The 25,190-nt window shown below is 38.4% G+C and overlaps 1 protein-coding gene across 1 annotated transcript; it reads left to right on the forward strand.

The window, feature by feature from the left end:
• The first annotated feature begins 1,693 nt into the window (after positions 1-1,693).
• LOC120526461 (vomeronasal type-2 receptor 26-like) lies at positions 1,694-23,522 on the forward strand. The gene is made up of 5 exons (XM_039749627.1): positions 1,694-1,902; positions 11,516-11,807; positions 19,194-19,421; positions 19,543-19,666; positions 22,526-23,522. The coding sequence occupies exons 1-5, from the start codon at positions 1,694-1,696 to the stop codon at positions 23,440-23,442; spliced, it is 1,770 nt and encodes a 589-aa protein (XP_039605561.1). The 3' UTR covers positions 23,443-23,522.
• Positions 23,523-25,190: the final 1,668 nt, after the last annotated feature.

The raw sequence follows: 25,190 nt of genomic DNA on the forward strand, positions 1-25,190 counted from the left end.
CAGGGCTAACGATTGGCACTGTGCCAGCCTTTTATATATTTGTATATTAACAAAAATGTTTTGTCCTTCTACAATAAGACAAAAAGCCGAGGAAAGGTTGAATTGCTAATGAATGTTTTTTACAGCATTTAATTGCTCTTTAAATTGCTTAGTCACATATAATCAATGTTCCACATCGGGCACTAGAAAGTGTCATATTTGTATAAATTAATATACTGCTACACTGTCTCCTCTGAATTGATGAATTGGTTAAAGTAACTAATTTTTACGTATTCCATGTTTTACTCAATATTTCTCAAAGGCACCTCCATCAGTCACATGGGATTTCATTTTGGTAAACACGTAAACAATTAAAACATAACACAGCAGCACAGCATTTCAGTGTATTCTTGATCATTCTAACTTCAACTAGGTTTTAGGTGTGAGTAAGTTATGCAACATATTCAAATTGATATCATTTACTCATCCATCTTCCTAAGAAGCCAGTTATCCCAGTATCTTCTGGCTCTATCGTTGAAAGGCACAAATCTAACCACCTCACTGGCAGACTACTTGAAACTTAACTGGTATTTACACAAATCCTAAGAGGGGCACCATGACTCAGAGCTACAGGCACACAGGCTCACATTTCACATTTTAATGCACTCATACTTCTGAAATATATGTAGGCTAAACTGAATGGCCTCTCCAGATCAACCATGTTTGTCATCTGCTGGACTTGTGTCCCACACAGGGATGTAGCCGGTGTTTTCTAGGACCCTATAAAGTGTGTTCACAAAATGGGTATATAAATACATCTTTGAACACACAAAAGTGAAACATTACACTTGTTGCCAAAAGTTGACTTTAAGTTTTATAAAAGTACTTGAGGTTTGTTTTTTGTATAGGTTATTTTCTCTGCCACAGGAAATACAGAATGTATCTCAGACTACAGATGTCATTCATACTTTACATTTAACAAAATTAAAAATTATGTTTGTCCCGTTTCTTTAATTTATAGAAACATTTAACTGTAGTAATTATATTGCGGCCATCAAGACCATCAGTTTTCGTCACGTTTCCAAAATATATAATTTTTTCTTTACTTTTCTATGAATACTAACATTAACACTCAAAAAACTGGCTGAACCAGAGCTTATTTTGACAGTATTGGGCACAGGGTGGGGACCTGTTCTGGGTGGAATGCCGGTTCATCACAAGAAGCACACACTAATAAAAAGATCAAATTTAAAGACACCACTCAACATAATCATATTAATGAGATATGGGAAGAAATCTGTAGTATACAGAGACCAATAACGATGCTGGGCAGAATGTGCAAACTCCATATAGAGAGTAACCAGAATGGAACTTGAATACAGATGCACAGAATTATATACTGTATAGGTAGACATGTACACATTTTCCTCTATCCATACCATTTTGTCCAATTTAAGGTTACTGCATGAATTCACCACATCTGTTATTTTATGGCAGCTAAAAGTTTGATCCCAAGTCTGTAAATTTATAGCCCATCTTGAAGGGGCTGCTCTGTTATTATGCTGAACAAGTTATTTAACCTTATAATGTTAGACTAGCACTTTGTAAATGATTGTTCATGTCAAATACTTAAGAAAACTATGAAAGTCACTATATAAAAAAAATATAATTTTTTTAAAATTTTTTTTCAGCTCATTCCTGGTTTCCTCTTATAATGCATCTAGCATGGTTGACTGTGTGGCTGGCATTACACATTCACTTCACTGCCTCCACTGCACCCACTTGTCAACTGAAAAGTCTTCGTGTAGAAGGGTTGAAAGTGGCAGGGGATGTCATAATTGGAGCTACTTTTCCAGTCCATGAGAACAAAGTTTTCCCAAACAGGGACTTTACCGATTACCCAGGCGCTGTTCAGTGTTACAGGTAGGTCTACAGTTCTCTATCTCACTGAATTCTTTAGAAAATGGGCACATGGCATGCACAAGCAATAGCAGTTTTAATGAAGTGCTGCTACATAAATCAGAAGAACCAACAACTGTATGGTTTTCATGATTTCCTCTAATTAGTTATCCCATTCATTTTTTTTAACCCTCTTTGTCCACTGCATTGTGGTATGGAGTCACAGTTTGCCCTGGCAGCACTATTTACAAGGCAAAAGCCAGCCCTGAATGGTGCACCAATCCTATGCAGAGTACATACTGTCATAATGGTCCATTTTAGAGTCATTGATCAATCAGAGAAGCCAGGGGTCAAAAGGTACACAGACACAGGGTGAACCTGTAGACACTGCAGTGTTTGTACCCTGGTCCCCCCGAGATGTGAGGCAGCAGTTTCAAACTTTGTTCTCCTATAATGTCCTATCAAGGAAAATCCTAATTCTGCACTTATTCAAGCAATGTGTTGTGATCTATTATGACCACTGTGGACTCTAGGGGGTGCCAGTGAGCCCAGAACACTAGACATAACTACCAAAGACATATTTTCAAGTTAAAACCAAGTTGTTTTAATGCATAAGAATACCCTGACAGGCTTCTAGGTCAGTCCACATTATATAAACCATTAATTCAAACAACTTTCTGTCGCCTTCCACCTCCACACTGAGTGTGCCCTCTTTCTACCAACTATGACTCATCTAAGTGATTCAAGATGGCTCCTATTATTTTGGACCTGGGAGTACTTCTGATGTCATGACATAGTATGGCAGAAACTCCCTAATGTATGGAGACCTTTTCCTGACAACACCCTCTTGTAGTACCCAGGGACTCCAACAAGGTTGCCCTTCCGAACTACATGTCCCATGGAACTGTGCGAGGGTCTAGACTGGGATTGTGCCAGAGTAGCACTGCCACCTTTCCTTGAGAACCAGTCTCCCCCAGTCCATCTGCACCATCTAGGACAAGAATCAAGCACCATCTTGGCTAGATTGCACCTCCATTTATGCAGTCCATCCATTATGGCTTCCTAGCTGGGTAAAGTATTGTTCCTCATCCCAGACGAGATGCCTGTCCATGCACTATGGCATCTACACCATGTATCGGAATACATAGATCTAGAAAATTATTGAAAAAGTAAATGAATGCTTTTGCTTTAAAAGACCTATCAAAAACTATTCTGCTTTTGGAGTAAAGGACTAATAAAATGTTGTGATCAAATAGAATAGATAGATTAGATACTTTATTAATCCCAAGGGGAAATTCACATACGCCAGCAGCATCATACTGATAAAAAACAATAGCAAATTAAAGAGCGATAAAAATGCAGGTAAAATAGACAATAACTTCGTATAATGTTAACGTTTACCCCAAAGGGTGGAACTGAAGAGTCGCATAGTGTGGGGGAGGAACGATCTCCTCAGTCTATCAGTTGAGCAGGACAGTGACAGCAGTCTGTCGCCAAAGCTGCTCCTCCCTCTGGAGATGATCCTGTTCAGTGGATGCAGTGGATTCTCCATGATTGACAGGAGCCTGCTCAGCGCCCATCGCTCTGCCACGGATGTCAAACTGTCTAGCTCTGTGCCTACAATAGAGCCTGCCTTCCTCACCAGTTTGTCCAGGCGTGAGGCGTCCTTCTTCTTTATGCTGCCTCCCCAGCACAACACCGCTTAGAAGAGGGCACTCGCCACAACCATCTGATAGAACATCTGCAGCATCTTATTGCAGATGTTGAAGGATGCCAGTCTTCTAAGGAAGTATAGTCGGCTCTGTCCTCTCTTGCACAGAGCATCAGTATTGGCAGTCCAGTCCAATTTATCATCCAGCTGCACTCCCAGGTATTTATAGGTCTGTACCCTCTGCAGAAAGTCGCCACTGATGATCACGGGGTCCAGGAGGGGCCTGGGTCTCCTAAAATCACCACCAGCTCTTTGGTTTTGCTGGTGTTCAAGTGTAAGTGGTTTGAGTTGCATCATTTAACAAAGTCCTTGATTAGGTTCCTATACTGCTCCTCCTGCCCACTCCTGATGCAGCCCACAATAGCAGTGTTGTCAACTATCTTTTGCATGTGGCAGGATTCCGAGTTGTATTGGAAGTCCGATGTATATACAGTAGGCTGAACAGGACCATAGAAAGTACAGTCCACAGTGGCGCTCCTATGTTGCTGACCACAATGTCAGACCTGCAGTTCCTGAGAAGCACATACTGAGGGCTGTCTGTAAGATAGTCCACGATCCATGCCACCAGGTATGAATCTACTCCCATCTCTGTCAGCTTGTCCCAAAGGAGCAGAGGTTGGATTGTGTTGAAGCTAGAGAAGCCCAGAAACATAATTCTTACAGCACCACTGCCTCTGTCCAAGTGGGAGAGGGATCGGTGTAGCATATAGATAATGGCATCCTCTGCTCCCACCTTCTCCTGGTATGCAAACTGCAGAGGGTCAAGGGCGTGGCGGACATGTGGCCTCAGGTGGTGAAGCAGCAGCCGCTCCATGGTCTTCATCACATGTGACGTCAGAGCGAAAGGCCAGAAGTCATTGAGCTCACTAGGACGTGATACCTTTTGGGACTGGGGTGATGCAAGATGTTTTCCAAAGCCTCGGGACTCTCCCCTGTTCCAGGCTCAGGGTGAAGATGCGCTGTAGAGGACTCCCCGGCTCAAGCACACAGGCCTTCAGCAGTTGTGGTGATACTCCATCTGGACCCACTAGAAGTCTAGATGTGACACATTATAGAAGAAGTAGACAATCCTTCCCCAATTCCCAGCTCTCCCACCAATCCTTTATTTGTTTAGTTCTGTAAGGTCGTTGTCTGGGTGTAAAACCTGTCCTGCCAAAATCCTCCTTATCACTATCATTTCCACTGATAAATGAATTCAGATGCCTTGGCACAGACATTTCAAAATTATTGAAGAGCATTGTTGTTTTTAAATAAGGCCACATTTTAAACAGTACACAGAAATCTTGTTTACCTCAGTCTCCTATCGCCATAATTGTGTGTTCTAATGTGGCTAATATAAAAACTTTTCTTCCAAATACATTGTACTGGTTTTTTTTTTAATATCTGTTTATTAATACAGTCCCTGAACATTTTTAAATCATAGTTTATCATGATTTAACATTAACATTTTTTTGTGGGAAGATGCACTGACCCATACTGTCATTTCTTACTTTAAATAGCCCAGGCACTTTCCGCCACATGTTTTAGACTGCCTACCTCCTCCTCCTGCCGCACAGCTAGTGGGAATTTATATGGCCAGTGACAATGGAAGGATTGTGTTTTATTTTTGGCCCAGTAGTTGGGCTGTGGTCACCTTTCCTCTCTGCCCAGGCATTCTCTTTGTTGATGAATTTTCATTACTTTTTCAATTTCATAAAATTAGATCACAAAAACAACCTGACAAGTCTTTTTAAATGCATGTCTACACATAAAGTGAAGAATTCACAAAATGTCTCCAGCAGTGACTGTTCACATAAATAATTATTTTTGTCTAAAAATTTGTTGCTTAGAATGTATTCTATAAGTATAACAAACTATACTTTTATTTATTATTATTAATATTATTGTTATTATTATTATTATTATTACTACTACTAAACTGGATAACAAATGTTATGGTTATCATTAACACTTCCTCACAAGTATAACATCCTGGTTTTAGATCCTTGTTAATCCCTGCATAGACGTCACACAGCCTTTTAGTATATTCAGGAGTGTTCCTTCAACCATTCTGTTCTTCATCACGAATCAATTCAAATCACTTATTTTTGTATAGCACACTTCACTGAGAGCAGGTACAGAATCCTCTGACAAGTTTCCAGGTGCATCTGTAAAACTGTACTAATTTGCATAATGAGTACATAAAGACAAAAATTGGTTTGAAAATGATTAACTTAAATCTTGAGGGTTAGGGTACTTGGGAGACTCTGCATTGCTCCCATTAGCAGTGTGTGCATAAGTGGACTCTTCAATGAGTGGCACCCTCATCCAGGGTTGGTTCCTTCCTTAAATTTAAAACTGTCAGTGATAGACACCTGCCCATCACCTTGATGTACTGGATTTTGATAGTTTGTTCTATTAACATTTTTGAATCTCATGATATTAGTCAAATTTATCAACTCTGCATTGCTGAATCAATGCACTCCTAATGACATGTTCTTGTTATCTGTCAAGGTTCTATTTTAACGGTCACATGAGGAGGCACTATTATCAGAAGGACGATTCCTTGTACAATATTTTCACGCAATATGAATCATGTAAAGAAACACTAGTGTGTTTTAATCTTTTATGAAATAAAGCTAATTTACGGTAACAAAAGGGGTTCAAGTAAAATTCAGTACTACTTGTACTTGGAATTGTTAAAAATTAATTGTGAATTATAAAGTAAAGACAAAAGCACACATAAAAAGGGTTTGGGGACTTTATGGTACATTGGCAGGACTGCAAACGTTTAAGACAATATCTTGCTTGTTAAATATAGCAACACATCCATGCCCAAATACACTACATGGGAAAATACATGCACAAAGGAGCAGGGGTCCAATTTACATGAAAAACAACACTCAGTACAGGTAACATCACAAAAGGAAGAGCCCAAACGGTACCAATGGAACTACATGAGATAAATGTTAAAATCAGTAAAACCATCAACCCGTTTAAAATACAAAGTGCTATAGCTGCAGAATGGTGTCCTGTAACACATCCAACCAATCACAGTGCAAATGCTCCTCCAATGTGTCACATCTAGCCAGTGAAGCGTGCTCATGCTACACGGGTATTCCCAAGAGATGGCATTTGTGTGAGGTCAGATGTTTTTGTTGGAAAATAACACCTAGCAGATCTGCAAGGAACAGACATAATTTTGTTGATCCATTTAAACTAATTAACTTATTCAACTAATTAACCCATTACACTCTACTCCAGTACAGATGATGTTTTAAAACTGAGCTGTTCGAAGTTGTTGCACTGCAATCTACCTGTCCTCAGCTGATCCCGTATCCTTACTAACAAGTATGAGAGTCTCCCTGCTGTTAGCACTGTGGCAGAAACCCCTCTAGATGGCCAATGGTGATGTAATACTTAAGACTGACCACTAAACATAAAAAGAAATGATTCTGACTATTGTCAAAGTTACAGTATGGAGGCTTTATTGTGTAGCAATAGTCCCAATACTAACAAGATCTACACCTGTCCATATATTGCATTTATGTGACAACCTGTGTGGCTATCCATCTAGTGGCATGTCAACCTAATCATTTGCATGCCTGGGCTAGATGATAACACTTGCCAGTTTCATGTCAACAATCACCTGTTCTAGGTGCAAACATTTTTTAATCTTAACAAGGAATCAGGATACTAACATTTCTTTATTTATTTTTTATCCAATTATGAGCTGTCCATTTGTCAGTAATATTACAAATGGGAGAGCAAACAAAAAAAATCATCATCTTTCAGTTTAAAAAACATTTTCTGTGTTTAAAATGGTGCCCTTCATGGTTCAGTTGTGGAGCTGATCTTTTAATATATTATTAACAATATGGATAATAATATAAACAAAATGCTGGATAAGTTTGCAGATGATACCAAACTAGGTGGAATGGAGAACAATCTAAAATCAGTTAACTCATTACATAGAGACTGTTAAGTTTAATAGAAGTGAAAAGTATTGCACTTGGGAAGTAAACATTTTACATTTGAACACACAATAGAAGTGTTGAAACTTGAAAGTACACCTAATGAGAACAACCTAGGAGTTGTTGTGGACTCATCACTATATACATCCAGACAAAGGATGTTAGATCATATAGCATGATGCGTAGTGTCAAAGTCAAAGGAGACTATTCTTAAAGGAATATTTAACCCAAAAATGATACTTTTTTAAATGTTACTTAACCCATTTAGTTTGTAGTAATGACCAAGAAAAATGTTTAATCTCATAATCCATGTAAAGCCATCTGGTTATATGTGCAAAACATGCAAAACACATGCATTTTGCTAAAATATTATTAAGTTCAATTACAGTGGTTAAAAAAATTAATTCAAAAACCAGAATGCCTTTCAAACAGATTTGCACTTCTAGCATGACAGACAGTAGAACTTTTAGGGACCTTCAAAACTCGATGTTACATTGAAGAAACCAGAGGGTAGGATTCAAGAACTTTGCTGGTCTGAATGGCTTGTTGTCATCATAAATCTACTAATGTTTACCTAGGAACTAGCAGCCCCCAAATATTCTTCTTCCATAGCACATGGCACAAAAAATAATCCTTTTCAGTTTCTCCATGTATTTGTCTATAAGAACATTTTACTTCTGAACAAGGATAAGTAAATAAATGTGAACCGTTAATCAAAACCCTGATGATGTCTCACTTTAATTAGAAATCCTAAGCTTTTAAATGTGTTAAGTTTATGTTATTTATTTATCCTTTTGTGGCATTTTACAAGGACAAAATTTACAAGGAAAACGTTGTAGTGGCAAACTTTTTAATTAGTGAGTCACCTGCTCAGTTATTACCGAGGGTCATGCGGGTCTGCTGGAGCCAATCCCAGGCAACACAGGGAGCAAGGCAGGAAACAAACCCTGGGCAGGGCACCAGCCCACCACAGGGCGCACACACACACCAAGCACACACTAGGGACAATTTAGAATCGCCAATGCACCTAACCTGCATGTCTTTGGACTGTGGGAGGAAACTGGAGCACCCGGAGGAAACCCACGCAGACACGGGGAGAACATGCAAACTCCATGCAGGGAGGACCCGGGAAGCGAACAAAGTGAAAACAAATTCATATTGAGAGGCCAATCATGAACTGGGACACAAGAACAGACAAGAAAACCTGGTGAAAAAGTTAAAATCCATCCATCAATCCATCCTCTTCCTCTTATCTGAGATCGGGTTACGAGGGCAGCAGCTTGAGCAGAGATGCCCAGACTTCCCTCTCCCCATCCATTTCTTCTAGCCATTCTAGGGGAACTTCGAGGCGTTCCCAGGCCAGCCGGGAGACATAGTCCCTCCAGCATGTCCAGGGTCTTCACTTGCCAAGAACACCTCACCAGGCAGTCGTCCAGGAGTCATCCTGATCAGATGCCTGAGCCATCTCATCTGACTCCTCTCAATGCAGAGGAGCAGCGACTCTACTTTGAATAGCGCCCCCGCCCCCATTTGTCACCAAGACAGACTGATGCAGAGCATGCATCGCTGCGGATGCCGCACCGATCCGCCTGTCGATCACCCGCTCCATTCTTCCCTCACTCGTGAACAAGACCCCAAGATACTTGAACTCCTCCACTTGGGGCAGGATCTTGTTCCCAACCCTGAGAGGGCACTCCAACCTTTTCTGGCTGAGGACCATGGTCTTGGAGATGCTGATTCCCATCCCAGCCGCTTCACATTTAGTTGTGAACCGATTCAGAGAGAGCTGAAGATCACGGTCTGATGAATCTGGACACGGCCTGATGAAACAGGACAACAACATCTGCAAAAAGCAGTGACCCAATCCTGAGTCCACCAAACTGGACCCCTTTAACGCCCTGGCTGTGCCTAGAAATTCTGTCCATAAAAGTTATAAACAGAATCGGTGACAAAGGGCAGGCCTGAAGGAGTCCAACTCTCACTGGAAATGGGCTTGACTTACTGCCGGCAATGTAGATCAAGCTCTGACACCGGATGTACAGAGACCGAACAACCCTTATCTTGGGGTTGGGCACCCCATACTCTCGGAGTACTCCCCACAGGATTCCCAGAGGGACATGGTTGAACGCCTTTTCCAAGTCCACAAAACACATGTAGACTGGTTGGGCAAACTCCTATGCACCCTCCAGGACCCTGCTAAGGGTGTTGAGTTGGTCCACTGTTTCGCAACCAGGATGAAAACCACACTGTTCCTCCTGAATCCGAGGTTTGACTATCTGACGGACCCTCCTCTCCAGGACCCCCGAATAGACTTTTCCAGGGAGGCTGAGGAATGTGATCCCTCTGTAGTTGGAACACACCCTCCGGTCCCCCACAGCTCCGGTGGCCGCAAGTCCAACAACACGACCACAAAGTCGATCATCGAACTGAGGCCTAGGGTGTCCTGGTGCCAAGTGCACATATGAACACCCCTATGCTTGAAATTGGTGTTTGTTATGGACAATCCATGAAGAGCACAGAAGTCCAATAACAAAAAGCTGTTCAGGTTCAGATCGGGGGGGCCATTCCTCCCAATCACGCCCTTCCAGGTCTCACTGTCATTGCCCACGTGAGCACTGAAGTCTCCCAGCAGTACGAGTCCCCAGAAGGTATGCCCTCTAGCATCCACTCCAGAGACCCCAAAAAGGGTGGGTACTCCAAACTGCTGTTTGGCACATACGCACAAACAACAGTTAGGACCCGTCCCCCCACCCGAAGGTGGAGGGAGGCTACCCACTTATCCACCGGGGTAAACCCCAATGAACAGGCTCCAAGTCGGGGCAATAAGTATGCCCACACCCGCTTGGCGCCTCTCACCTCAGGCAACTCCAGAGTGGTAGAGAGTCCAGCCCCTCTCAAGGAGATTGGTTACAGAGTCCAAGCTGTGCATCGAGGTGAGCCCAACTGTATCTAGCAAAAAAGTTCAAATCAACATCCAAAAATAATGTTGTAATATGAGTTATTGAAGCACTAGTACTAATTATTGTAATTTCAGGATGAACATTTGCTTTAGTGTCTTTTGAATTACTGTATCATCCGAGCTATGCCATTTTTGTTCTATTTGCAAATGGTCACTGTCAATTTGGGACAACCTCTTCATCGGCCACAGCTATATTGTTTACAGTGGCTCTAACTGTTAGCAGTCATGTGATGTGAAAGTCAGATAATGAATCAGGACCACCAAATTAAAATCTCAACCCATAGCTTTTGCCATCTTTTCATATAACCTTCATTCATTCTTAATAGTGTTTATGGAAGCTAAGAGACATTCCCAAGAAGATTTTTAGCCATAGGCCCGCTTACTTTTTTTTTTTTAGTTTTATTCTTGTGTTTGTGTATTTTTGTATATTGGCCTTTTGAATGTTGTGACCATGACTCTGTCTGCTCCTTTCATTCATCCACCTCCTGGTCTCATCTTTGCAGTTCTTCCTGCAGGCTTCACCTCTCAAATCACAACAAATCCATTCCTGAAAATGATAAATCCAAGTTCTAAACCATAGTTTAATGCCTCTTCCCTAAGTATTCTACAACAAAAGTTTTGTTTTTTGTCTGTAAATGATCCAGACGGCCGTGTGGGCGACATACTCAATTGCAGCGATTTAACTGACAATCATATATATCAACACAAAAGGGTTACTTACACACCTAGCAAGTTTATGAAAAACAGTATGGCTGTGCCCAACAGAAAAATATATAAATTGAACATATGAAACTGTTATTAAAATGTGTTGTTCATAAAAACAAGCCATACACACAATTGAAGATATAATAATATCAAAATGCTTACATGGAGACACTAAACAACTTAACATATGAGATGTGGCCAAAGACCTCCATCAGAAAGTGCTATGACAACATGCTGACATATTTGTCTTATAATAGCATACCACATATTATGGTGTTCATATGTACTAATTCATGTTTTTGATTATAGTTTCAGCTTTCGTTCATATCGCTGGCTGCATGCCATGATGTATGCCATTGAAGAAATCAATGCCAGTCCTACTTTGCTCCCCAATATCACCCTGGGCTACAGCATCTACGACTCCTGTGATATCATTCCACGAGGAATTGAAGGTGTCTTATGGATGGTGTCAGGAACTGACGAGGTAGTTCTTAATTACCGCTGTTATGCACAAGCCCCACTTGCTGCAGTCATTGGAGACAGCGCATCATCTGTATCCATTCCCATGACCAACATACTAGGCATCTACAACTACCCTCAGGTATTTATTCAAATCTGACTCCAGAACAATTTAATCATCAATAGTAGAAAATATAAAAAATGAACAATGTCATGACCCATTTTATCATCGGCAGAAGAGTAACAACTAAAAGACATGACTAAGAGGATATGAGACATGCTGACAGATGGTGTTTGCCACAAAATATGCTGACTAAAGGCAAAGTAGCTGCAACACTACATTAGCTTGCCTACATTTGATGCTGGAAAATTTTCATCAAGGTCAAGCTGGCTACTGTTTTAAGCTTTTAAGGTTCAGACATAGTATACCATGGTTCAAAGTATGATGCACAGAGCATGGCTTTGTTTCAGAAGAGGGTACAATATAAGCTAATATTGACTACACCAGAATTGATAAGGAATCTGAAATGGACTTGTACCAGATGAATGTATGAAACTAAACAGGGCTTGAATGAAGGGTAATACAACAGGAGTTTACCAGATTATACACTAAAAAAGAAAACAGTACATTCCAAGTAGATAAAAACTCTGAAGCCACAATATCTAAACAAAAAGACTTCACATCATGCTCTACAATCATCATGCCTCATACAGTGAGCAGTCTCTAAAAATTTAAAGTGAGAAGTCAAGCAAAATGACAACTTTTATTGGCTAACTAAAAAGATTACAATAGTTAGCCAATAAAAGGTGTCATTTTGCTTGACGTCTCACTACATTCATAATGGCTAACATGGTACAACACCCTAGCACTATAAATATTTAAAGAAATTTCAAATAAACAAAAGCTAATCTAAAATAATATTCAAAAACTTGCTTAGTTCAGTTCAGAGCTGCAGGTATCCATAGTCAGTCCAGGCAGCATTTTGTTCAAGGCAGGAGCCAATCATAACTGAAATGCCAGTCCAGAGGGCTCAAGAAAACTTTATTCCCAGATATGGCAGGTATATCACTACCTTTACCTGGCAGCAGTGTCTCTACATTGAGTTAAACATCACATGGCATATTAACAATTGAAGTAAATAATGGCATTTTTTTTGGCTGTTACATATCTGATTGCTGATTAAACGTGTCCGTTGCAAGCCTAGAATCTATTTATTTATTTTGAAAGAGTCAAAAAATGTTATGTGCAATTTACAATTATATACAGGCACAGACTGAACACACCAGTTTTAAAGACTCTTTGAATAAAACCTAACATTCATTTTTCTTTTTACAAAATCATAAATATGTAAAAAGATTACCAAATGCACAGTGGTTCTGTCTGCCGAGAAGAGTGTGCGATATGCCTCATCTATGATAATATCTTGTTGTTTTAACGTTGTGAAAGCTGAAATTATCAAGTATGTCACTCACTTTGCAAAAAATAATCAAAAACATGCTTTTAAAGTCCACTCATTCACTGTCTCATGTAACCTAACATGACAGACTTCTGCGCATGCACAAAGCGAGCACAGAGGCAGAGAAGGTCCTTGCTGCGGGCTGCAGCACACTAAGCTTTGTCATGTGGTGTTTGCATTATTTTGACAACACCCTGTAGCTGTGTGTTGGATAACAAAAAGTACAGCCTCTCTAAGACCCCAAATATAGCAGGGCACATGAAAATAAATTTAAAAATCAGATACACGTATAATTCTATTGACAAATCTACCTTATCTGATGCCCAGATAATGAAAAACATTGATTTGCATAGAGAGTCAACAAACAACGGGCTTTATGCTTTTAAGTATGTGCTTGACCTGTAAACTCCATATCTTAATTCTGCTAGACTTGTCTTTTGTAAATTACAGCACTATTGAATCTAATTAAACTGACCCATGACTGTGTGGCTGCTGGTCAGTAGCACTGATGTTCCAATGCATCCTTTTTTTATGTTTCTCTTTGTCTCTTTCCCCCCCTTTGAGCCCTTCTTTTCCTAGTCCTCTGTTGGTCATGTGGTGGCAGTTCACCCCTGTCCAGAGAGGCATGCTCATATTATGCTTTTTCTGTTTTTTTGACACTAGAGTAGGGCCTGAGTTGGGTCTGGGTTGGGGGAAGGGGGTATTGGTTGTGTATCCTTTAAGTAATATATTAAAAAACTGAATTGCAAAAAAAAAAACCAGGTATATAGAAAAAGTTAAATATAGAGAAGGAAGTTTATAATCCCCCGGTTTAATGTAGACAAAGATAAATGTCTTAATTGCAATACAGATATGGATAATTAACCAGCATACACTGTACAGATGAGTAGGCAAGTAGTGTATAGTAGTTAAGGCTTTGGACTTCAAAGCTTGAGGTGGCAGGTTCAAACCCCGCTAGTGACAATGTGTGACGATGAGCAAGTCACTTCACCTGCCTGAGCTCCAAATGCAAAATGTAACCAACTGTATTTCAATCGTTGTAAGTCACCTTGGAACAAAGTGTCACCCAAATAAATAAATACTATTTTTAAGAGGGGGAGTGTCTGCCTTCTGATAGAATGGCTAAAGATCTAAATTACCCTGCTCACAATAATACATTTAAATAAACTGTTTATTGTAAGATTGACATCATTCACCCGTTCACTGAACCCACTTAATCCAATTTTATGGTTGTTGGCACAATTATATCTGGTGCAGGACAGCCCATTACAGGACACACTCGTACTGGAGCAATGCAGAGTGGTCCTTGCTGAAAACTAAGTACATAGAGAATATTCCATGCAGACATGGGAAGAATGAGCAAATTTCATTTTTATTCCAAATTTACTCTTTTAAGTTTATCAATTATATATAACCATATAAAATTATCCCTAGAACCCAGCAAAGATTTTTTCTCAAGCATGGAGGAAAAGCAGGATTAATGTAATTTTTGTCAAAGAACATATTAAAAGAAATGGACAAGTATATACAGCAGTGGAATAGATGCGGCCCTAATTAATATAACATTCTGAAGCTCAATACACTCATAACCCAGGATGGTGCCAGTCTAAGACACACTGATGCATGCACATGCTTCCCTCACATAGGGCCAAAGTAGAATCACCAACCCACTTAGCCTTCACAGTCAGAACTGACAGTGCATCTGATGTAGTCTTTGCGAGTCTGACTTTAGACTTTTAACCATTCTGTGTTCGCACAAATACCACATTATTTTTGAGAATGTTCCTACTGTATTTGTTCTAGTAGCTTCTTTCCATTTTGGTGAATTCATTCACGAGGGATGTTCAAAAAGCTTCCACACTTCTTTTTTTAACTTTGTTTATTAAAATTTTTCAAAAACAAATGATATCACTTTAATACATAGTCCCCTTCATTTGCAATGTAATTTTCACAGCGTCGTATGAACTTTTTAATGCCCAATTACTACTCCACCCGCCTTCACCGTTTCCAATAAAAATATAAAAGTGTGGAAACTTTTTGAATGTTCCTCGTATTTTCTTTTGAATCCAGTTGATTTGCATTATGGTATTTTTTTTCCTTTTTATGGTGGTGCATTTCAGAGAGGAACCTGCTTCTTGACTTTGTAGGGTTAGGTAAGCCATCAAATAAGCTTTTCCAGGATACTTTCTGAATTTGAATGGCATCTTCTCTCTCTTTCATCATTAACTAAGAAACCTCAGAAAATGTTCAGCTTTCGATTTGATTCCAGACGAATCTTGCCATATTCTTTAAATTTTGTTTGAGAATTTCACTAATAAGAGCTCTGACATATTAACTTGGCCATAACCCAGACATTTTTAGTCTCCTTGACAGAAAAAAATTTCATACTGTGTATCAAGTGAGCACTGATATTGCTGTTGACTTCATTATTAATACATTTAGACTATGAAGTTTTACTTTCACTAATCTAAGAATGCAATCAGAGCACAGAGAAATGTGTGTGGCAGATCTGATTTTGTTTATTACTTTCTGAGCATCCCTTATGATTTTGTTTATTACTTTCTGAGCATCCCTTATGTTTCAGGTTGTTTAGAAACAAACTGAAATGGGAAAAATCTTTTTGGCACAGCGGATGTTTTTCATTTAAATGTAAGAAGAATATTCTGATATTCAGCATACAGTATGATAAACAAAATGGAGATGATGTATCATATTAGCTCCAACAGCTAAGCACTGTTCTCTGTACAATATTCCATATAAACTTAAGACTAATTATTTTACTCAAATTCTTTTACAGATAAGCTACTTCTCTTCAGCCATGTCTCTAGCCAACAGACATAATTTCCCTACATTTTTCCGCACAATTCCAAATGACATGATTCAGTCGCTTGGCTTAGCCCAGCTAGTTAAATACTTTGGCTGGTCTTGGGTAGGTGTATTGGCTGATGAAGATGACTATGGACAAGGTTTATCTACAATCTTTAAGCAAGAAGCTCAAAAACTGGGGATCTGTATTGAATTCCTAGAGAAGGTTCCAATTTTATATTCCGAGAGTCATACACACCATATTGTTGAGGTCATCAAGACATCCACTGCTAAAGTTGTGGTAGTTTTTTCTTGGGAGACTTATTTATATCCCATTATGATGGAAATTGACAAACAAAACATCAGTGAGAAGATCTGGATTGCAAGTGAAGCATGGTCCACATCTTCAGCACTTTCAAAAAATCAAGTTTTCACAATGCTAACGGGAAGTGTTGGGTTTGCCATCCACAGAGGGGAAATTCCTGGTTTTAAAGAATATCTTCTAGGTCTCCATCCTTTAAAGTCTCCTAATGACGTATACCTACGGATTTTCTGGGAAGAAGCTTTTAAGTGCAGATGGAAGAATCAAGATATTCCTCCAGAAACTGAAAATAGTACCCTGTCATGCACAGGAAAGGAAGAACTTGCAAAGCTGGAAAACACTTTCTTGGATGTATCTAACCTACGGATGACTTACAACACCTATAATGCAGTCTATGCTGTGGCATACGCTCTTCACAATCTCTATAATTGTCACCCTGACAAAGGGCCCTTTGCTGGAGGATCCTGTGCAGACATTACGAATTTTGAACCCTGGCAGGTAAAGCAAAATAGTCTGAGCTTAGTATGGCAAAGAAAAATGTGTTGTTTTTTTCCTTCAAAGATGTTAATCTAAAAACCTGTATTTGCCTACTCTTCTTGTTATCATTAATTTTAGACTAACTGAACTTTACAAGAGGACCTGTGAGTTACAGGGAAAGCTCATAAGTTAAGAGTTTCCAAAATATCTATTGCATCATAGTGGCTCACTACCCAACTATTTTGGTGTAAAAATTAATATTGAATATTTCAACCCACTGTGGCAGAGAAGAGCCAAGCAAAATGACACCTTTTATTGGCTAACTAAAAAGATTACAATATGCAAGCTTTCGAGGCAACTCAGGCCCCTGTGGTGTAACTGAAGAAATCAATGCTCATTTGCAATAGACATAAAATCAAACCTAGTTTCGAAAAGTGTGTGATCTTTTCTCTTTTTTTTATTCTAGACACTGAAATCTCATGCTACATCCACACTACAACAACAACATTTATTTATATAGCACATTTTCATACAAAAAAAAATGTAGCTCGAAGTGCTTTACAAAATGAAGAATAGAAAAATAGAAGACACAATAAAAAATAAAAATAAGTCAACATTAATTAACATAGAATAAGTAAGGTCTGATGGCCAGGGTGGACAGAAAAACACTACTACATTCTCATTTCAACACAAAGAAAGTAGTATCTGTTTTCATCATTTGTCCACAACACCCTGGTGTTTTTATCCCCCAAAAATGGAAAATTTTAAAAATGCTCTGCAGAGCTGTATACTGTGTTTGCCCACTCGGCGTTGTGATGGGCACAGGTGAAAACTTAAAAGACCTTTAAAAATGCAGACTCTAATCACACTCTGATTTGTTTGTACTCATTACACAATCCTTCCCTGATTGGTTATCCTACATGGAAAAAAAAACCATATTCCAGCACTGCAAACACAGAGAAGTTGCTTTCCATGGTGATTGTTGTATTGTTTACCTAAATACATCCTAATTGCATTTTGTACAGCTTGAATGCTGCATAAAGGCTTAAAAGGCAAATAATTTCCCAGTGACTAAAGTTTTCATATATCAGTAAATCCTGTGGCTGTTGGCGATACCATCCATTAAACGATTTCAATGTGTTTTTGGTCATGTTAGTGTCGAGTTAGTGTCGATATAGTGTCCATTCTTGAATTTACATAAACAATGTGAAAATGCAAGAGTAGACAGAGATTGGTTTCATTTCAAAATGCTGTTGATGAATGAAAAAGTAATATTGTGGATGTAGCCTTAGACCCTTTGCCCAGAGGACAGAGTGACTGCAGGTGACTGTTGGTCTCTCTCGTACATGTCATTAAAATATTAACAGTCAACTGAATGCCCACAATCATTACATTCATTTCCCATTTATGTGACAATACACTTTTATATAATACCATTATCACTTTTCCCTCTCAACCTAACCTGCACATCTTTTCGGATATGAGAAGAAACCAGAGTATTTAGAAAAAAAATAAGCAGTCACAAACAAGTTTTGAATATAAACAATAGTGGCAATTGTGTTTGAAGGTTATATTTTATACATGGAGCTGCTAAATATATATAGCAAGCATGAGACTCCAGAAAAACAAATGCAACATTGTAGAGAATTTGTTAAACCCGTACACTAAATACTAGTGCCTAATACAAGAACACCACCATGATGATCCCTGAAATGAAAGCCTAAAATGAAACCTCTGAACTAAAATGAATGCAGGAATTAAAAAGAAACTTTTTTTAACAGACCATGACCTAGAATTAAGAACTATAAAATGCCTACTCTCATATTTGCATTACATGTATTCACCTAGCTAGTTATAACTGACAATTGGTACCGGGACTATATTTCTTTAGGGACACTGAAATGCTCGTTTCCTGTCTCCCCACATCCAGCTAAAAAATCAGATAACCAAGAGTGGCCAGAGTAGGCCATACAAAAATACCCTCGAGGGCTACATTACAAAAGGATGGATAAACATAAGTGACTGCAACTACCCATAAAACATCGCTTAATGCACAAAATCATTTCTTTATTTTTGAGACTAACTGCCTCTCTGATTAGGTGGACAAATGAGAGTGATGGAATGAGTAGAAAGATGAACCTTATTTCCATCCCAAAATGGAATCTTCTGTACCAAGGCTGAGGACTGGATTCTTCACATAGATAAATTTGCCTTCCATCATTCTTGTAGTGAGCGATTAGATTATATTCATTATATTCTGGGCATATTGATTGTTTACGTTTTAGTCATGCATTTGTGTGCGTTGCTGTGTACCTGTATGTACTGCTTTACTCTACAGTATATCTGTATGCACTTTTCTTTTTATGTTGCCACTCCTCTTGAGGATCATAAAGATAATCATTCATTACAAAAATTAAACAAAGAGGTCCCCATCATACTGATTCATGCTTACCTTTCAAACTGACAGATTCTCCACTATATGAAGAATGTTCACTTCACGACTTGGTCAGGAGAAGAGATATATTTTGATGAAAACGGAGACCCTCCTGCTCTGTATGACATTGTGAACTGGAAACCTACCACCAGTGGAGACATTCAGTATTTTAAAGTGGGCAGCTATGATTCCAGTGCACCTCCTGGGAAAGAACTTGTCCTGATAGACAGTACCATCCTCTGGCCAGGAGAGAAGAAACAGGTTTGAGCTATGCTGCTGTATCCAATGTTAATATAAACATTTGTTTGTATTAGGTTTTTTCTCTGCAGTTTATACCATATTTGTGTTGTCTTTTTTTATATTGCTATTTTTTTATGGCTAGGTCCCACTTTCTGTTTGTAGTGAAAGCTGTCTCCCTGGATGGCGTAAAGCAACAAGGCAAGGGCAACCTATTTGCTGCTTTGACTGCATCCCCTGTTCTGAGGGAGAGATCTCCAGTCATAAAGGTAATATCACTTAAATACAGTAGTTACAATATATAGTAAACAGTAATACATAGTAAAGAGCAGTAGCTACTTAGTAAATAGCAGTATTATTTAATATGACCGACTGTAAATAATACAATACAGATAGGAAATAGTAGTAGCACATGGTATATAGTAGAACTGGGTGCAAGACTGGAACCAACCATGTATAGAAAGAGTCCGTTACACTGCCCATCCTAGCACATACCCACCCATCGGGCCATGTTGGAAATGTCACTAAAGTTAAACCTATGGATTACAGTGTGGGCCTGCTCTGCTATTCTCCAACCTAGCCTCAGGTTGTCTAAAAATGATTTAGTACTGGGTTTTCCTTGAACGTGCAGTGCAGAAGAGGAAGAGGGGGTGACTTCTCATTCAGGTCACTCTTCATGCCTCTCTCAAATAGCTCTCCGCACCAGTCCATCGTCTGGGCCACTCACTCTATCTGCTGGCCATTCCCATTGGGCAAGGCCAAATATTATATGTTAAGAGTGCCTGTGTGTAATATATCAAGCTTGAAAAACAAAGTTGTACATAAAGAACACACAAACATGCTGTGCGATACAATCACAGGGATCGATCAATGACGTAAACTTTGAACTTAAAATAAAAGAATTTGCTGCAGTGTCTTTTGAAAGATACTTCCTTGTTAATCACAGTGTTATACTGCAAGCTATACTTCCATGGCTACTGGTGTCTACAAACGGTAACATTTTTGTATTTGCTACTGAACCTCATTTAAACTTCTAAGGCACATTGAAATTGTGCATACAGTTAAAGGCTCTACATACAACAAAAATCTACTGATGAATTAATCAGTCCACAGATGGCTAGTGTCTTTTCAAGTGTATTTTTTATGCTTGCTATCAGCTATGGAAATTGTGCTGCACAATGTTGTTAAGGGTTATCCTATTCAGTATTCACCATGCACAAAATCAACAGAAAACACAGATAATTTATTATTACTATTTGCAGAGAGCTCAAAGAACCAATTATTAAAAAGAACTATTAAAATAATTCCACATTTTGAGCTAATCAAAGTATAATACTCTAAAAACTGGTTTAAGAGATTGAAGAACCATGGTCCTAAGCATCCTAAGTTTATTACAGCCTATTTTTAAAATGTTTTCCAATTTACAAATTGATGAATGTAGGGAGCAGTTTGCTCCTTTTCTGAGTGTTTAAAATGAATTCAGATAAATAGGGTGGAGTGTTATGTGCTGGTGGAAAAAAAAATCCACCAGATACAAGGAGAATCTGCAAATTCCACAAAGACAGTGAAAAAGACAGATTTCAAATTTAGTCTTCTGCTACTGTGAGGAAATAACTGCTATACTAAACACTACTGCCCTCCATTAATCTCCACTAATCACAATTTCCTCTCACCTAACAGTCATTTCAGTACCTCTGTAAATAACCACTTTTTACTTTTAAGTCATTATGTAATTGCCAATATTTTTTGAAGAAAGTAGTTGCATTCCAGTAAAATCCTCTGCCTGAGATGCAGCACTATGCATTGATTATGCTAAATAATGCATTCTGGTACAAATGAGAAGCATGAAAAGAAACAGAGTACACAGCAGCATCTACTGGATTTCCATGAAAATTCACTTTGCCTGCTAGTATTTAGGGAGGGATGTAGGACTTAGGATACATAAAGGCCCTTCTATGGATCAAGAATACATATCACAATGTTTTAACAAACTTAATAGTCAGAAATTGCCCATAACTAAATGGCTATTCTCAAACTTAAAGCTGTCTCTTTAAGAAGGTAATATTTTATATGGTAGAAGGAAAAAGGAAATTCACTACAAAGTTATTTTAATACAAATATACAAAATCATATAGGAGTGGTCAAAAAAGTTCATAATTATATTTATTCATCATGTAAATACTCTAAAAGTAGGCAAGGTTAAACGTGGAAGAGAATTAAAGTTTTTTTAGACACACAAAATAGACCCTGACATTCATAGGGCCACAGCAAAATGAAATCACAACCATCCCCAAGAATAATAAATTCAACTAACCTATCACATGAAAGAAACATTTTGCAGTTGTATTAAGAGTAATTAATACATTTTTTTTTAATAAATGTTGATGTTAGGACCTAAAACATGAAGAATTCAAACACCAAAAGGGAATCACTGAGAGCTACAACGATGAACATTATCTGCCATATGGAGCCATATACTGTAAAGCTCAGTACCTATGTCTGTTTCAGAGGCAGGCTAAACACTTTGCTTTTTTAACAAAACTCGTAACAATCTAGAGTAAGGATCAGTCAGTTTCAATGTGATGTATATTTGCAAAAGTGTTAGCTTTTGGCTACAGTCTAGGCAGGTTATGTGTTTTGAAAAGCATTGGTTTTTCACACTTCTTTATGTAATAATATTGTGACAAAGGAGTCTCTTTTCAATTGACCATACATGAAAATTTAACAAGATATTTCTCACTTAATCTCTAGCTTGTGTGAAGTGGCAAAAAACAAGACTCTTGGAGAGGGCTGTATTGCCTGTGTTTTATGACAGACTAGCCAAAGCAAAGCACTACACAGGGCTGTGAAGAGAATTGTGTGCTATTGAATTTCCAAATTAAGTTTAGCAATTTAATTAGTTAAAAAATTGTGCATGCACAGCTAGATTTCTCCCTTTATTGGCTGAATAAAAGAAATTGGTCCAACGACATTGTATTCACTGTGAGAATTAGTCTTCCTCTTTATTGAGAAAGTATTGCTAAGATTACCTTATCAGATGAATAATGAAAGATTAGAAAGTCAGTACCATAATAATGAATATGCACTGGAGGGGGACACTTCAGACCTTTTTTCTCTTTAAATTTCAGACTCTACCGAATGTCTACCTTGTCCAGATGACCAATGGCCCAATGAGCGACGTGATATTTGTGTTCCCAAGATGGTTGAATTCCTGTCCTACAGTGAGCCTTTAGGCATGGTTCTTGCTGTCCTCTCTGTTCTGATCTCAGTGGTCCCCAAATCAATTCTAGGACTCTTCCTTTGGTACCGCCACACACCCATTGTAAAAGCGAACAATCGGCAGCTCAGTTATGTGCTACTGTGTGCGCTCACTCTGTGCCCACTCTGCTCTTTTATCTTCATCGGTAAACCTTCATCAGCATCCTGTATCCTGCGTCAGACCACTTTTGCCATCATATTTGCCCTCAGTGTCTCCTGTGTACTGGCCAAAACAATCATGGTAATAATTGCCTTCAAAGCCTCTAAACCAGGCAGCAATCTACACAGATGGGTGGGCTCTCGGCTGCCCAATACCATTGCTTGTTTGGGCACCTTAATACAGGCTGGCATTTGTGCCTTATGGCTTGGGTATGCACCACCATTCCCACAAAACAATATGAACTCCCAGGTTGGAAAAATTATTCTGGAGTGCAATGAAGGATCATCCCTTGCATTTTGGTGCATGATGGGATACATGGGTATCCTTGCCGTTGTTAGTTTCGTAATTGCATTTCTGGCACGGAAGCTTCCAGACAGCTTCAATGAGGCAAAATTCATTACATTTAGCATGTTGGTGTTTGTTATTGTGTGGCTGTCCTTTATTCCTTCCTATCTCAGCACACGTGGCAAATACACAGTTGCGGTAGAGATATTTGCCATTCTTTCATCAAGTGCCGGACTTCTGAGCTGCATCTTCTTCCCCAAATGCTATATAATACTGCTGAAACCAGAGAGGAACACAAGAGATTTCCTCATGGGCAAAGGAACTTCAACCAACAACAAGTGACCCCTGTACATCTTTAATTCATTAAGACGTACAACAAAATGTCACATTTTCCACATCACTTTTCCCACATATACAAAGATCAAAATAATGTCAGACAGTTTTTTTTTTAATTTAGAAATATAAACAGAATAGAGTTAAACTCAGCTGGAGTGCTATAGTATGATTTACAAGTATACTGCACGTGCTTGAGCATAACAACAAAACATACAATATAAAATGTGAAATGTTCAGAAATAGATTGTTTAGTTGTCAGTAAAATAGATTAAGTCAGAAAAAATAAATATATGAGAACTTGTTCATACTACTGTGTATTTATTATGTGAAACTAATTGAATTTTCTGCATGTTTAGAATATACAATAAACCCTTTCCATATTAAAATGAACCGTTCATTAATTTCTGGCCAATTGTGTGAAGTTTAATCCAAAAAATATGCACTGGTGTAGTTGAGAATTAAGTCAAATGCTGTCTATTGTGATGTTTAGTTTACTTTGTAAAAGGTGCAATATAAAGGTGGAAACCATGCACTGTATCAAATCAACATTGACACCTCCAATTATGTGAGAAAAGTGCAATAAACACCATTTTCATTTTGTAATTATGTCTAATTGAATCAAGGAATTTAAGACACACGTTAAAAAGGTCTGTTGAAAACTAAAAAAAACTATATACCTCATACAGCACCCAGCCCACTTCTCCTGGAATCAACAGTCAAAATCAACAAAATACATAGATGAAGGGGAATTAAATGTATAGGTCAAAAAAGCATCAAGCACACCACAAAACGATCCTAGGTGTGCTGTAGCTGTGATGTCAATGGTACCCAACTAATAGTTTTTATTGTTGAAACTGAGTTAGACCAATTCTCAATGGATTCTAACAATGTTCCATTAATCTGAGAGGTAGACAGTTCCAAAAGAATTAGATTAAAAAAGAAAGATCACCAACTACCAAAGAAAGAATCTTGAGATTTCTATTCACATGTAAGAACTAATTTAGCCACTGCAGTGCCAAAACAGCACTGTTAACATTCTTGAGAGAAAGCCTTGAAAGGTCCAACAGAAGCAGAATTTGAGGAGTAGGACCAATGTTTACAGACAGAACCTGGCCTATCTATATATAAACTGAAAGAGAAGACAAGAGGGCAGTGCTGGAACACATGAAGGAAGGTGCCTGGTAAAGCAAGGGAATATACTGTAAATGATGAAATGGATCAGAAAATAGACCTGTGAGAAAATGCTTACAATATCCTGTAGAATATCTACAACCATTAACATCATCCGGTCTTCCACCAGTCGAATTACTGTTGATAGACATTAAGTATTGTAATGTTATTGCATAATTTATGTATGCAATTGGACAAGATTAGCTGCATTGAAAATTGGTCGAACAATTCTAACATGTAAAATTTTAACAGGCGACAAGAAAAGTAATGTAGTACATTTTCCGTGGATAACATTAGACACCAAATGAGATCTTGATATGCCATTTGTATTAAAATATTTACAGTTTCCCGTTTGAATAGCTTTTGCTATGACAATTGACAAATCACTGAGTCAAAGATTCGAAAAAGTCGGTTTATTTATTAGAGAGAAAGAAACAATATGCAATCACAGGCAGTCATACATTGCATTGTCACAATGTTAGTCCAAACACGGAATCAAAATTCAATTCAATATTGACGAAAAGTTAATTCCAAATATTGTTTTTACTGAAGTTTTACAGTAAAAGTGTAAGTTTCAAAAGTAT

The sequence above is a fragment of the Polypterus senegalus genome, chromosome 3 (assembly GCF_016835505.1).
Source record: "Polypterus senegalus isolate Bchr_013 chromosome 3, ASM1683550v1, whole genome shotgun sequence".
Taxonomy (NCBI): Eukaryota; Metazoa; Chordata; class Cladistia; order Polypteriformes; family Polypteridae; genus Polypterus; species Polypterus senegalus.

What these genes read in the sequence shown, in the direction of transcription:
- LOC120526461 (XM_039749627.1), top strand. Translation starts at nt 1,694, where the DNA reads ATGCATCTAGCATGGTTGACTGTGTGGCTGGCATTACACATTCACTTC. An exon ending in GGCCAGGAGAGAAGAAACAG is followed by an intron (nt 19,422 to 19,542) that starts GTTTGAGCTATG and finishes TTTTATGGCTAG; the next exon opens with GTCCCACTTTCTGTTTGTAG. An exon ending in AGAGATCTCCAGTCATAAAG is followed by an intron (nt 19,667 to 22,525) that starts GTAATATCACTT and finishes TTTAAATTTCAG; the next exon opens with ACTCTACCGAATGTCTACCT.